At 38.9% G+C, this 13,245-nt stretch overlaps 1 protein-coding gene across 1 annotated transcript in view; it reads right to left on the minus strand.

Moving 5' to 3' along the window:
• LOC126266642 (nuclear pore complex protein Nup155) overlaps nt 1-13,245 on the minus strand; it is a 223,436-nt gene that overhangs the window by 47,842 nt on the left and 162,349 nt on the right. The window contains exons 19-22 of the mRNA XM_049971033.1: nt 8,432-8,582; nt 8,010-8,269; nt 7,709-7,856; nt 2,409-2,498 (exon numbers count right to left, since the gene is read on the minus strand). Coding sequence (XP_049826990.1) covers nt 2,409-2,498; nt 7,709-7,856; nt 8,010-8,269; nt 8,432-8,582 — 649 coding nt within the window. The remainder of the gene's footprint in view (nt 1-2,408; nt 2,499-7,708; nt 7,857-8,009; nt 8,270-8,431; nt 8,583-13,245) is intronic.

The raw sequence follows: 13,245 nt of genomic DNA on the forward strand, positions 1-13,245 counted from the left end.
ATCATACTAATTCTTAGCCACTGCTATGATATACAACACCCTGGTGTAAAGCATAGTTTACCTTGTGGAGTATTTATTATCAAGATATTTTAGCATCCCCCCCCCCCCCCCCCCCCACACACACACAGTCAGTCTTTACCTTGCGCATGTAACAGTAATTTTTAAGATAAAAAATTGTTCTCCCCACAGTAAAGGTGTACTGCTTCACAAATGCATTGCCATGATAATCAGAATGATTAAAAGGGAAACAGATAAAAATATTTATAAGCCATTGCTATAAACCTGGAAGTCAGAAATTTTTCTTCCAAAGTATGTTATGTCCTCAGATACCCATTAGATAAAACATAGCTGAAAATACACAATTTCTACAACAAAGAGAAAAAAAAAGGATAATAAATCGGGGTGAGGTTTAATTAAAAGGGCAAGAAAATGGTGCCTAAAATGGACTGTTACATCCTTACTACCCTGGAATTAATTGTGCACAATACAGCATTTTAATGAAGTATGTTTCTTATTAGAAGACATGAAATTGGACAACTGTAGAGGTAAGTATAGAGAAACTCTGATAGTTAAAGAATATCACTGTTGAAAGATGATATGTGGGACTGATGCTTTCTGCGATTTATATGTTTATTACATTTCTTTACTAATAATTGTGATGTGTGTGAGTGATTGGTTGATTTGGCAAGATTACATACATAGTTTCTACTATCAATGGGTCGAACATACAAATTTACTTACACTCAAATGTAAGAATTCAAATGATTATTCTATAAAGTCACAACACACAAATTACTTTGAAAGATACGTATAAAACTAATAATTAAAGCTTTAATTGGTAATGATCAAAAGAGTCACTGAAAATTTTATATGCAAAAAATAAACAAACAAATAAATAAATAAATAAAAAATAAAAATATTAACACACACACCAAAAAAAGTTTGGGATCACCCCTTTTTCCCAAAGCTCCTGAAGGTAGACGTTGACTGTGGATATTGTATCACAGACGCAGTCCTTGTGACTGTTCAGAAATGTCACTAAACCTGCCCAAAGATGTAAATAACCATGCATGAGCAGTGCCTATTAGACAGAGGGGGTCTGACAGCCAATCAGCTCCAGTCATTCCACCAGGAAGGAGGAACACGGCTCGCGTTGTCTGTAGTTCAACCACGCCTAGACGGTCAATACCGCGGTTCGATCACATCCACTTTGTTACTTCGTGCCACGAAGGGCTCTCAACAAGGAAGTGTCCAGGCATCTCAAAATGAATCAAAATGATGATGTTCGGACATGGAGGAGATAGAGAGACAAGAATTGTCAATGACATGCCTTGATCATGCCACCCATGTGCTACTACTGCAGTGGACAAGCGCTACCTACAGATTATGGCTTGGAGGAACCCTCATAGCAACGCCACCATGTTTAATAACGCTTTTCGTGCAGCCACAGGATGTCGTGTTATGACTCAGACTGTGCGCAATAGGCTGTATGATGCGCAACTTCACTCCCAACGTCCATGGCGGGGTCCATCTTTACAACCACGGCATAATGCAGTGTGGTGCAGATGGGTCCAACAACATGCCGAATGGTCCGCTCAGGAATAAGTGTCGCATATGCCTTCAACCAGATGTTCGTCGGAGGTGTGTTTGGAGGCAACCCGGTTAGGCTGAACGCCTTAGAGACACTGTCCAGCGAGTGCAGCAAGTTGGAGGTTCCCTGCTGTTTTGGGGTGGCGTGATGCAGGGTCAACATACGCTGCTGGTGGCCATGGAAGGTGCCATAATGGCTGTATGATACGTGAATGTCAATCTTCGACTGATAGTACAACCATATCGGCAGCTTATTGGCGAGACGACAATTCCCACCCACATCGTGCACATCTTGTGAATGACTTCCTTCTTGGTAATGACATCGCTCAACTAGAGTGGCCCGCATGTTCTCCAGATATGAACCCTATCGATCATGCCTGGGATAGATTGAAAAGGACTGTTTATGGACGACGTGACCCACCAACCACTCTGATGGATCTACCCCAAATCGCCATTGAGGAGTGGGACAATCTGGACCAGCAGTGCCTTGATGAACTTGTGGATAGAATGCCATGATGAATACAGGCATGCATCAATGCAAGAGCACGTACTACTGGGTATTAGAGGTACCGGTGTGTAGATCAATCGGGACCACCACCTCTGAAGGTCTTGCTGTACGGTGGTACAACATGCAATGTGTGGTTTTCATGAGCAGTAAAAAGTGTGGAAATGCTGTTTATGTTGATCTCTATTCAAATTTTGTGTACAGGTTCCTTAACTCTCGGAACTGAGGTGACACAAAACGTTTTGATACATGTATATATAGCATCTTTCATTGACTTTTTCATGAACATATTTAAACCAGACTTGCTTCTTACCTCTGTGCAGCCTATAAGAGAGCTATTTAGCTTTTCAACTGCTTCTTCCGTTCTTGCTGAACGGGGCATGGATGAAATTCTGTCCAAAATCTGTAAGAAATAAAATTTAACAATGTTATGCAGTAATTTTGTAATTGTGAAAAGACTGATCTAAAGTTATTAACAACTGATAAATCAGTGTGAAACTATGAAAGAAGGGTGCTATATTCAAGGAAATGTAAAAGCCACTGGAGTCCTTGGTTGTCAGGAACTACATACTACGTATATGCTTTAACGAAACACTGAAAACTATCACACCATTATGGAGACCTGGAAATGGTCTGAAATATTAGAAATACAAATTAGAATCTGATGCCTAAGAAGCACATCTATTGTTACTAAGGGCACAATAGCAACTTCTCGACACTGCAGGAGCTCTTTGCAGTGCCCACAATGAAAGGGATGAGGTGAGATCTGCAGTTCAACTTTGTTTTACTGTAGACCACTACTCAAGATACAAACTATATACTAAAATATGTGACTGTATTTAAGATGTTCAACTGACGAAAGCTAATATATTACATTACATAGTGTACATTCATGAGTGGAAAAAAGTACCTTTGACAGTTATTGTACTGCTAGTCATTAAACTGCAACAACAAATGTCAAACTGAGATGCTTGGATATGCAAATAATCAGCATTTCAACACAACTGCAGAAAGTACACACATAGTAGCAAGGAAAGATTATGCAATAGCTTTCTTAATCAGAATGTTGGTTACTTGTCAGAAAATCGCTTAGTGCCTCACGCACAGGGTCCTAAAAAATTTGCACTTTGTGATGAATTCATGTATAGCTGCAAATTCTGTCTCAAAATGCCAGAATGTAAATTACCTAGTATGTGCTATTTCATAGCAAATTCTGTACAGATGAACCCTTTTATCACAAAATGAGAGCCAATTTAATGATAATTATCACACGACAGGCTAAAATGATAAATTATTTTTCTCTCCCTCTGCGATAATTACAAAATGTGTGAGCATTATAGTTGTGGACTCAATGAGATATGGAAGTTTGGGTCAGTCCTGGAGGTGCTCACGGATAGCCAAGGTGGTTAAGGTGACCACTTGGGGAAATCAAGGTTCGGGTTCTGACCCAGCAGAAATTTTCAAACTGTCACAAACAGCTAACTTCAATCCAGTTTCACAAAATGTAAATCTATTTCATAATGTATTATCAGAGGTAATTGAAACATCTTTATTTTTTGCTTGTAAATATCAAAATTGTACTAAAGTTTCTGTTTACTCTTACTGCACATCATCTGGTGAAGTCTAATTTGGAAAGACAATGTAAGAACATGTTCGGAGGAGGAGGGGGGGGGGGGGGGGTGTAAGGTGCATGATCGGAACAAGAGATCAGTGTGTTCAATGATATGGTGCCACACCAACTGTGAGCAGCTAAATGGTTTGCGTGAGATACACCCTGTATAGTGCAACATAGGAGTCAGCCATTGGACATAGCATTAAGAAATGTATACATTTGTCTTGCTATCTGAAGTTCAAAGGTTTATCTTTTTGTGGACATTTAGATCTGTCTGTGATAGATGGCTGAGTTTTTAAACTGGGGATGTGCTAAATATTGGTAGAAGTCAGGTCTTAGCTACCTCACAACACTGCGTACCTCAGCAAGCAATTCTGCAACAGCCATTACCAAATGCTTGGTGCTGCGTATTGCTTGTTATTTTTTTTTTCTTAATCTGAAATGAGAGGAGACACTAATCTGGCCCATCACAGAGTTCAATTACGAGCCTCACAACACCAGAAGCGATAACTGATCCTTAGTACCTTTTAATAACATGGCCCGTGACTTGAGTTCTGTTTCTGGAGAAAACACACAACAGGTGTGTTGAGTGGCTGTCCTGCAAAGATCTTCCAATTACCGAAATGGGTGGGGAAAAAAATATAATGTGGAGAAACACCTTGAAGAGGGGTCAGAAAAATCTGCCACTTTTCAACAGGAACAGTTATCTGTTTAAAGCTTAAAGAGAGCCAAAAGAAGGAAACATGCGAACAACATTGCAAATGAACTACTTTTTTATATAGTCAGATCCAAAGCTTTGTCTTCAGGCACCATGAGAACTTTTTCAATATATACATTAATTAATTTAAAATAAATAAGGAAATAAATGTTAATTTTGCCTAAAAAACAGATTTACATTTTCAGGTCCCTACTCATTTAAGGACAAGTAGTAGCTACCAGCAAATGTCAGAATTAGACAGTGGGAAAATTATGGCCTTTTGAGAATGTGGTTCATAGTTCCATAATATTGCAACTCAGTTTGGTCAGCAACTCATTACTATCATACAAGTATGGAATATCCATTGACTCAAGATGGCCATATTCTGTACTATGCAGGCTCTCAATGGCCCCACACGATTAGTGCCTGGGAGGACAGACAGATTTTGGCCGTACAGGATCCTAAAACCATGTCTTGTGCCTCGAGACAGGAAATAGGCTTGTTTGTAGCACAAGTAACGAGCCAGACAGTGCAATGACATTAGGTTTCCACTGCACTACGACCATTCTTGTGTCCAACAACAATAAATTACAAGAGTAGCAATGTAGAATTTTTAGCTGAGTCCCAGTTCTGTGTACAGCACCATTACGGCAGTATCGATCTGTGGCAGTTTCAAGGACAGCAAGTATCATCAAATTGCACTCTTCGTTGTGTAGGCTCCGTACCTACCACAATGGGTACACAACATTATTGCCTCTGGTATGTGTAGCTGGTAATTTGGATAGCAGCTGTTATAATTCTGATGTGCGAGACTGCCTACTGCCTTGGCCAGCATTTTTTCCAGATGTCTCAGTCACACTGGTAATGTGTTGCCGAGATACTGGCATGCCACGACTCACCAGTTATTATGAGTGGTCAACTCTGGTGGAAGCAGCATCGATGACATATCTACGTTTGACATCCAAACGTTCGCAACTGGGCATAGTGATACCAAGGATGTGTTTAATGAGAAGTTTTTGTGTAGATTAAATTTCTTATTCCTAAAGAATGTACTTTCAATTACATATTATTGTTTTTCAAATTTTTCCATCTTTATTAGCTGGGAAGATGCCTCTTGTCAAAGGAGGGTGTGCACATCAGGGGGAACTGGTCCAGGGATGCTGCATGATTAAGATGAGTTTTGGTAGGGACTGCAGTAAGTACTGCAAACTGCAGAAAAGCAATGAGAAATACATTACAAAAGTATCAGAGAAAAATCTGATAATCAGAATCACCAACTGTCACTAACATTGTTAAACTTCATAGTAAAGAGAATAACTGCCATTCAATCAATTTTTGCATTATAAGAGAAATTTGAGGAATGGCCACACTAGAGAGAACACACAGTGACGAGCCTAATACTACAGCTTTTAGTTTCAAATGCAATTATGATGCACACTGGTAGTGTACAATTAGTCTGAAAAAGCTATTACTCTCCAATTTAGCAGTTTTCTAATGAATTGGGCAATTGAGACAAATTTGTTTTTGGGAGACTGTAACATAATGGAATGTCTACCTATAGCACTGACCAACATATTTTATATGCTATGGAAGTCACAAATTTCTGTTTCTTCTAGATTATTTTGGACAACATGGTTGGGGAGATGAAGCAGCGATTAGTATGATTAATCAGTTATTAAAAAACAGTCTTAATCGCATTCAATATTATTATACCGCCAATCGGTTTCAACCCAACATAGGGGTCATCTTCTGGGCGTTAACACCACTGGTCGACTGCTGGTGGTGTCACTCCTGTCTACATAATGGCAGGGAACTACGCATAGTTTCCCAATCTTCTAGATTAGACCAAAATTAGGTTATTTGCAACTGAAGGATATTTCAATTATGACTCCTATGACTGTCCCGATTGTTTTTGAAGTAAAATAAATGTCCACAGAGAGACTGAAATGTAGCTGCATGGATTATCTTCACTCGCTATAACACTGCTCCTAAAATAAACACTACTTTCCTCTCTTCAGATTTATTTCCTATACTCATTGCTTATGCCATGTATATGTGACATCTCAAATTCTTTACCCCACTATTTTCTGAACACAATTATTCCGTGTATTATTGAAATAATGATGATAGCAGGATAAATGTGTCAAGTGATGGTAAAAAAGAGAAAAGAGACGACTGTGCACAACTTTTTGAGCGCTCTTTGTATGCGCAAAAACATTTTATTTCAGGAAGTTTCTGAGGCATTAAAGTGGGTGAGGGTAGGGAGGGAGGAAGGAAGGGGGGCACGGAAGGGGATGAGAAGGACCACCGGCGGGGGGATCTCATGTATGAAGATACTTTAGTTCTGATCATTATACTGATAATGGTTTTGGTATAACTTAGGGCAAAAGAACAAAAATGTGTGACTACCAATATCGGAAAAATATATTAAAAACAAAGATTCCAAGACCTACCAAGTGGGAAAGCACCGGTAGATAGGCACAATGAATAAAACACACACACAGAATTTGAGCTTTCGCAACAGGCGGCTGCTTCGTCAGGAAAGAGAGAAGGAAAAGGAAAGATGAAAGGATGTGGGTTTTATGGGAGAGGGTAAGGAGTCATTCCAATCCCGGGAGCGGAAAGACTTACCTTAGGGGGAAAGGATAGGTATATACTCGCACACGCACATATATGTCCATCCATACATACACAGACACAAGCAGACATCTTTCCGCTCCCGGAATTGGAATGACTGCTTACCCTCTCCCTTAAAACCCACATCCTTTCATCTTTCCTTTTCCTTCCCTCTTTCCTGACGAAGCAGCTGCCGGTTGCGAAAGTTCAAATTCTGTGTGTGTGTTTTATTCATTGTGCCTATCTACCGGCGCTTTCCCGCTTGGTAAGTCTTGGAATCTTTGGTTTTAATATATCTGACTACCAATATCAATAGATTCCCAAAGCAAGGAGAGAAATGAGTTTAAGATTGTGCAATCTTATGTCCCAATGTTTCTCAAACAATGAGAAAGATAATTCTCCAAGTGGTATACTGGCTCAAACAATTTGTTCCAGACATTAACAAATATGATGATAACAATTTATGTCAATGAATGGGGACTGACTCTTTATTCTGGAAGAAAAAAACTACCATTTCTTCTCTAATGTCAAAGTATAAGGAAAGTGACATTGCCACCACCACTATGCAGGTGACTGAAACAATCGTCCATTTTGAATGGCTGTAAAATACTTTTATTATTTTAAAAAATGATGAAAGTCACTGTCTTGGTTTAATAGAAACTGATGTATTGAAGGCATACTAAATTACCTGTTGTTGTACATGGGCCACATCGATCTTGTCTTCAAGTTCCTGAAGCACAATTCCTAGATGAGGTGCACAACCCACTTTATCACTACGCATGCACATAACTGCTCGAGCTAAGTAAGCTATCCGCTGATTAAGATTCAGAGAAGACCTATAAAATTAAAAATTTGGAACTTTATGAGCAGGTCACAGAGAATGTTCATTGTCTTTTACAGATAAGTGGTTTTCGCTGATTAAGAATGCTTTATGTCATCAAGAGCAAGAACAACAAATAAAAAATATAAAATTTGTAATAATTAATTACCCAGGAGTTGTTGCCATTTTAAGCAAAATTTGTGCAGCTTCAGCGTGATTTTCATTCTTCTCATAGAACTTCCAAAGTAGGTCATTGATATAATTACTATCACTGTTGCGCTCTGCAGAATGCTTCAAGTATCTCTCAAAGCTAGGTTCAGAGATTGTCACTAACTGCTCTAGAAGCTGTTTTCCTAACATCCAGTCGTATATGGCTACATGCAGGAGTTCATCCTTTGTTGACAGTGCCTGCTGTATTATCTTCTTCATCTGCACATGGAAAAAAATTTAAATTATACACACTGTTGTGAAAAATATTTCAATTGGAAGTTGCATGACGGAAATTCCTGGACTTACCTACAAACATTATTACCAGACAACAAGAGCTAAACTATTTCACTTTGGTGCCATAGAAAATTACTTAAAATTCACCTGTTTTTCAGCTTCAGCAGGTGAGGCTTGGTTCCCATCTTTTGGTACTCCTGCACCAGGTTTCAATGGTATCCTTGGTGCATACGGATTCAATAGAGACTGATTATACAGATGACCCAGTACTGAAGTAATTTCTTTGTAACATTCCATCCTGTTATAACATACACAATAGTATAAATTATGTTATTTTACATGAGGCTATTGCACAATTAAAGCACCAATACTCATGCTTTCACCTAAAAATAAGAGGACAAGGGCAATTAAATTTTCACATCATGTCACAAATAAGGTCTTAAGAGAAAGGGAAAAAAATCAGATTGGGAAAGTGTAGAGAAGGAAAAAGGACTGTGCTCTATCAAAGGAAAGGAACAATTCTGCACTGTCTTACTTTGGAAGTTTGAGCACCTTACCAAATGTTAGTCCAGTGTCTTACCATTTCTCCATCCTGACCAATACAAGTAAAAAGTAATAAACTCTACCTATTATGAGAAAATACAATGAGATCTGCATTTTCTTTCCAGAATCTTTTTCTGTGCTTATTGGATAACAGGAACTTAACCTGTACATTTAAAAACAAGGAAAAATATTATGTTACAAAAAATGGTTGAAATGGCTCTGAGCACTATGGGACTTAACTTCTGAGGTCATCAGTCCCCTAGAACTTAGAACTACTTAAACCTAACTAACCTAAGGACATCACACACATCCATGCCCGAGGCAGGATTCAAACCTGTGATCGTAGAATATTTTTGTGATACAGGTCAGATTGTTTATAAATTGTATCAAGAGGAAGGGAAATGAGACCAACATTTCAAAGTCTTCCAGAACATTAAGTATTCGACCTTTCTACGCAGTGTGTAGACAGTTCAGTTATTGCTAACTTGCTGCAGCTGGTGTTATTGTCAATCAAATACACTGTCAAGGCTTATCTGGAATTGGCTAGGTCTTTGTGTTCTTTAAATCTTGTATGAAAATTCCTATCTGTCTGGCCAATATTTTCCTTGTACTGAGGTGTACCTATTCTCTTCCATACTAATGTAGTGATGGCTCCACCTCCTTCCTGTTTAAACAGTTCAACAATCACATACCTGATTCATAATGCACATGTGTTATGAGTCATTTGCACCCTTAATGCTCGTGGCATGCAAGTATTTACTATTACATAGTTTTCCTGTTAGTGTTCCCAGTCTTGTGGCATGGGGGGAATAGTTTATATGGAGTACGTAATTAACACCACTAAATGTGTTTTCTCTTCCTGTCTTCATTACACCTTCCATGTTTTATGATCTGGTGACTTTTGGTGTCTGATCCTGTTATCACTTTCTTGGATTTTTCTAGGTCAATGTTTCACTCTTGACATGGAACACTAGGGTGAAGATGACGTCAGATGGCTACGTGATTTCATTTGTAATGCCCTGTTCTCTTGAGGATCCCCTCCCATTGCCTTTTGAACTGCCAGTGGATTATTTACAACAAGCTTCATGAGCAAGTAAATGTGCTGTGAAGCACTTGTACAACTCCTTAAACAAATGTTTACAAGATGATAGGGGATGGATGCCACATACTATTCTTACAGCACATGGTTTCTTCTAAGCCTAGGTGGTACATTGAGACACTCTGATGAACACTCACCAGTTGACATGCAGATAATGAAATCATACGTCATTCAGAGTAAAAATAATTTGACCGTTAAAATTTTATCAGTAGATGTTTAAGTACTCTTAACCTCCAAACGGATGTGCCTATAATGATAAATAATATTATTTTTCACCAATCAATTGTTGTTTCACAATTCTGTGAGCTCATACCTATTCCTTTTCATTATGCAAGAAATTGACTCAGATTAGAAGCCAACAGCACAGTCGCACAATGAGACTGTAGTCTATGAGATACTAGAAATCGAGTAAGTGGTTGTCTGGGATCTGATGCAACTGCACTGTTTAATGCATTGAGTGATTCATTGCTGTGGAGTAAAACTTGTCCATGGCAACAGAGTGATATAATAAAGTTTATTTTATTATTGTTTAACTAAACAGTGCCTTAGCTCATATTAGCTAAGTTCATTTTATCATTGTTTAGTTGAACTAAGATTTTGATCATTCATATTTATCTTGGTAACAATAAGGACAGATATTCTTTGCATGTGTAGGAAGTGCACCGTGCACCTAGTCATGTTATGAACAACAGCGCGCCTGCTCTACCGTTAACAAAACTCCCAAATTTATTAAACTCCAGGAAATTACTCGCACTCTAGTTCTTGTGACAGAGCTGGCTGAAACTTTACGTATAAAGCTTCGAGATATTTAGCAATTTATGACACGTACATCAGAAAGACATTTTAGATGCCATGCAATGGGTAGTGTTCATTACAGCTGACAAAAATAGTGCCTCTATTTAGACTGAATCTGAGTGTGAAGTGAAGTTATCTGGACACGTATAACAGGTCTAGACGTAATCAAGTTCATTCTAGGATGTTTTTTACTGGCCGCCCAATTCCGCTGCGATAGAGTGTCATTCAAAAAAAATTTACGGTCAGTAGGAAATAATGAGTCAAGCAATATTAGAGGTGACTAACCTACTGTGTACAGACTAGGATGTCTATAAATTCGCTGCACGGGTGTACAGATAAGCGGTCTTTTCAAGTACTTTTAAACATTTTTTCCATAAACTGTACTGACCGGCTAGTTCAACAGCCCACACACAACAGAAATATTTTAGACCTTGTGATTAAAAATAGCCATGACCTTATTGATAGTGTCAGTACAGAGGCAAGGATCATTGATCATGATATTGTAATGATGACAGTTACTAAGCAATAAATTTTGCTGGAAAAGGGGATAGGCACTTGTTAGCATCCCACATAGACAGTGAACCAACATCATCATTTAGTTCCAGTATGATGGACATAGAGGAATTATGGGCAGAATTTAAATGGACTGTAAATCATAGTATGAAGAAGTATGTGCTGAGTAAGTGGAGTACGGGTGGAAAAGACCCACCATGATTTAACAACAACATTCAGAAAACAGTGAGGAAGCAAAGCTTGTTGCATTCTCGTATCAAAATACAATGTGCAAATGATAACTGGGAACAGTTAGCAGAGATTCATGTGACTGTAGAAAGATGAATGTGTAGAACATACAACTACCACCATCATATGTTAAAAGATCTTGCTGAAAACCCAAGCAAATTTTGTGCCAATGTAAAACTGCTAAGCGGGTTGAAGTCTGGCGTGGCAGCAGAAGAGAGCAAAGGAAAGCCATAGTTTTAAATTTTGCATCGAAGAAATCAATCATGCAGTAGAATCACACAAACATGCTGTCATTTGACCATTGTACAGACTTTCATGTGGAGAACTTAGTAACAGGCATCCCTGGCATAGAGAAACAACTGAAAGAGTTGGAAACAAGTAAGTCAGCAGGTCTGGATGCAATTCCAATTTGGATTTACAAAGAGTACGCTATGGTGCTGGGCCCCTTCCTTAGATAGCTTTTATCGTGAATCTCTCACCCTGTGCAAAGCCCCAAGCGACTGGAAACAAATGCAAGTGACTCTAGTATATACGAAGGGTAAAAGAACGAACACTTCTAGCTACAGACCAATATTCTTATCATTGGTTTGCTGCAGAATTCTTGAACAAATTTTCAGTTTGAATATAATAAATTTCCTAGAGATCGAAAAGCTTGTGTCTCCAAATCAGTGCAGTTTTAGAAAGCACCACTTGTGCAGAACTCGGGTTGCCCTTTACTCCCATGATGTCCTGCAAAGTATGGACAAAGGGCAACAGGAAGATTTATTCCTGTATTTTCAAAAAGTGTTTGATATGGTGCCCCACTACAGGCTGTTAACAAAGGTACAAGGATACGGAGTATGTTCCCAGATATGCGAGTGGCTCAGAGACTTGTTAAGTAACAGAATGGAACGAGCACATAAAGATTGCAGTATGGAAGGCAAATAGTCAACTTCGATTATTGGGGGATTTTTAGGAAAATGTAATTCATCTGAAAAAGAGACTATGTATAGGGCTCTAGTGCAACACCCTGCTGAGTACTGCTCCATTGTTTGGAACCACCACAAGGTCGGATTGAAGGGAGTTGTCAAATTAATTCAGAGGTGGGCTGCCAGATATGTTACCGGTAATTTTGATCAACACTTTACTATTATAGAGATGCTTAGTGAACTCAAATGGGCAATCCTTGGAAGGAAGGTGACCCCTTTTTTGGGGAAATTTTTGGAACCAACCTTCAAAGACGACTCTGGAAAGATTTTACTGCTGCCAACGTATATTTTACGTAAGAATGTTTAAGATATGAGAAACTAGGGCTCATATGGAGGCATATAGACAGCCTTGTGAGTGGAACAAGAAAGCAAATAACTAGTAATGGTACATGGTACCATCAGCCACATATGATATGGCGGCTTGTGGAGTTGTAGATGTTGGTCACATGAAATATCAACCATTGCATTTTTGTTAACCAATGCTCATAAAATTTGGTTCAAATGGCTCTGAGCACTACGAGACTTACCATTTGAGGTCATCAGTCCACTAGAACTTAGAACTACTAAAACCTATCTAACCTAATGACATCACACGCATCCATTCCCAAGGCAGGATTTGAACCTGCGACCGTAGCGGTCACGCGGTTCCAGACTGTAGCGCCTACAACCGCACGACCACCCCGACCGGCCTAAAATTTGGTGAGAGAATGTGTAAACCCCATTGTCAGTAGAGCAACTCTTCTGAAATCCGTGTGGTGGTTTACTGACGATATTGCTTTGACATCTTCCTTTGATCTGACCTTGTGGTGGTCCCA

The sequence above is a fragment of the Schistocerca gregaria genome, chromosome 4 (genome assembly GCF_023897955.1).
Source record: "Schistocerca gregaria isolate iqSchGreg1 chromosome 4, iqSchGreg1.2, whole genome shotgun sequence".
In the NCBI taxonomy this organism is placed as follows: Eukaryota; Metazoa; Arthropoda; class Insecta; order Orthoptera; family Acrididae; genus Schistocerca; species Schistocerca gregaria.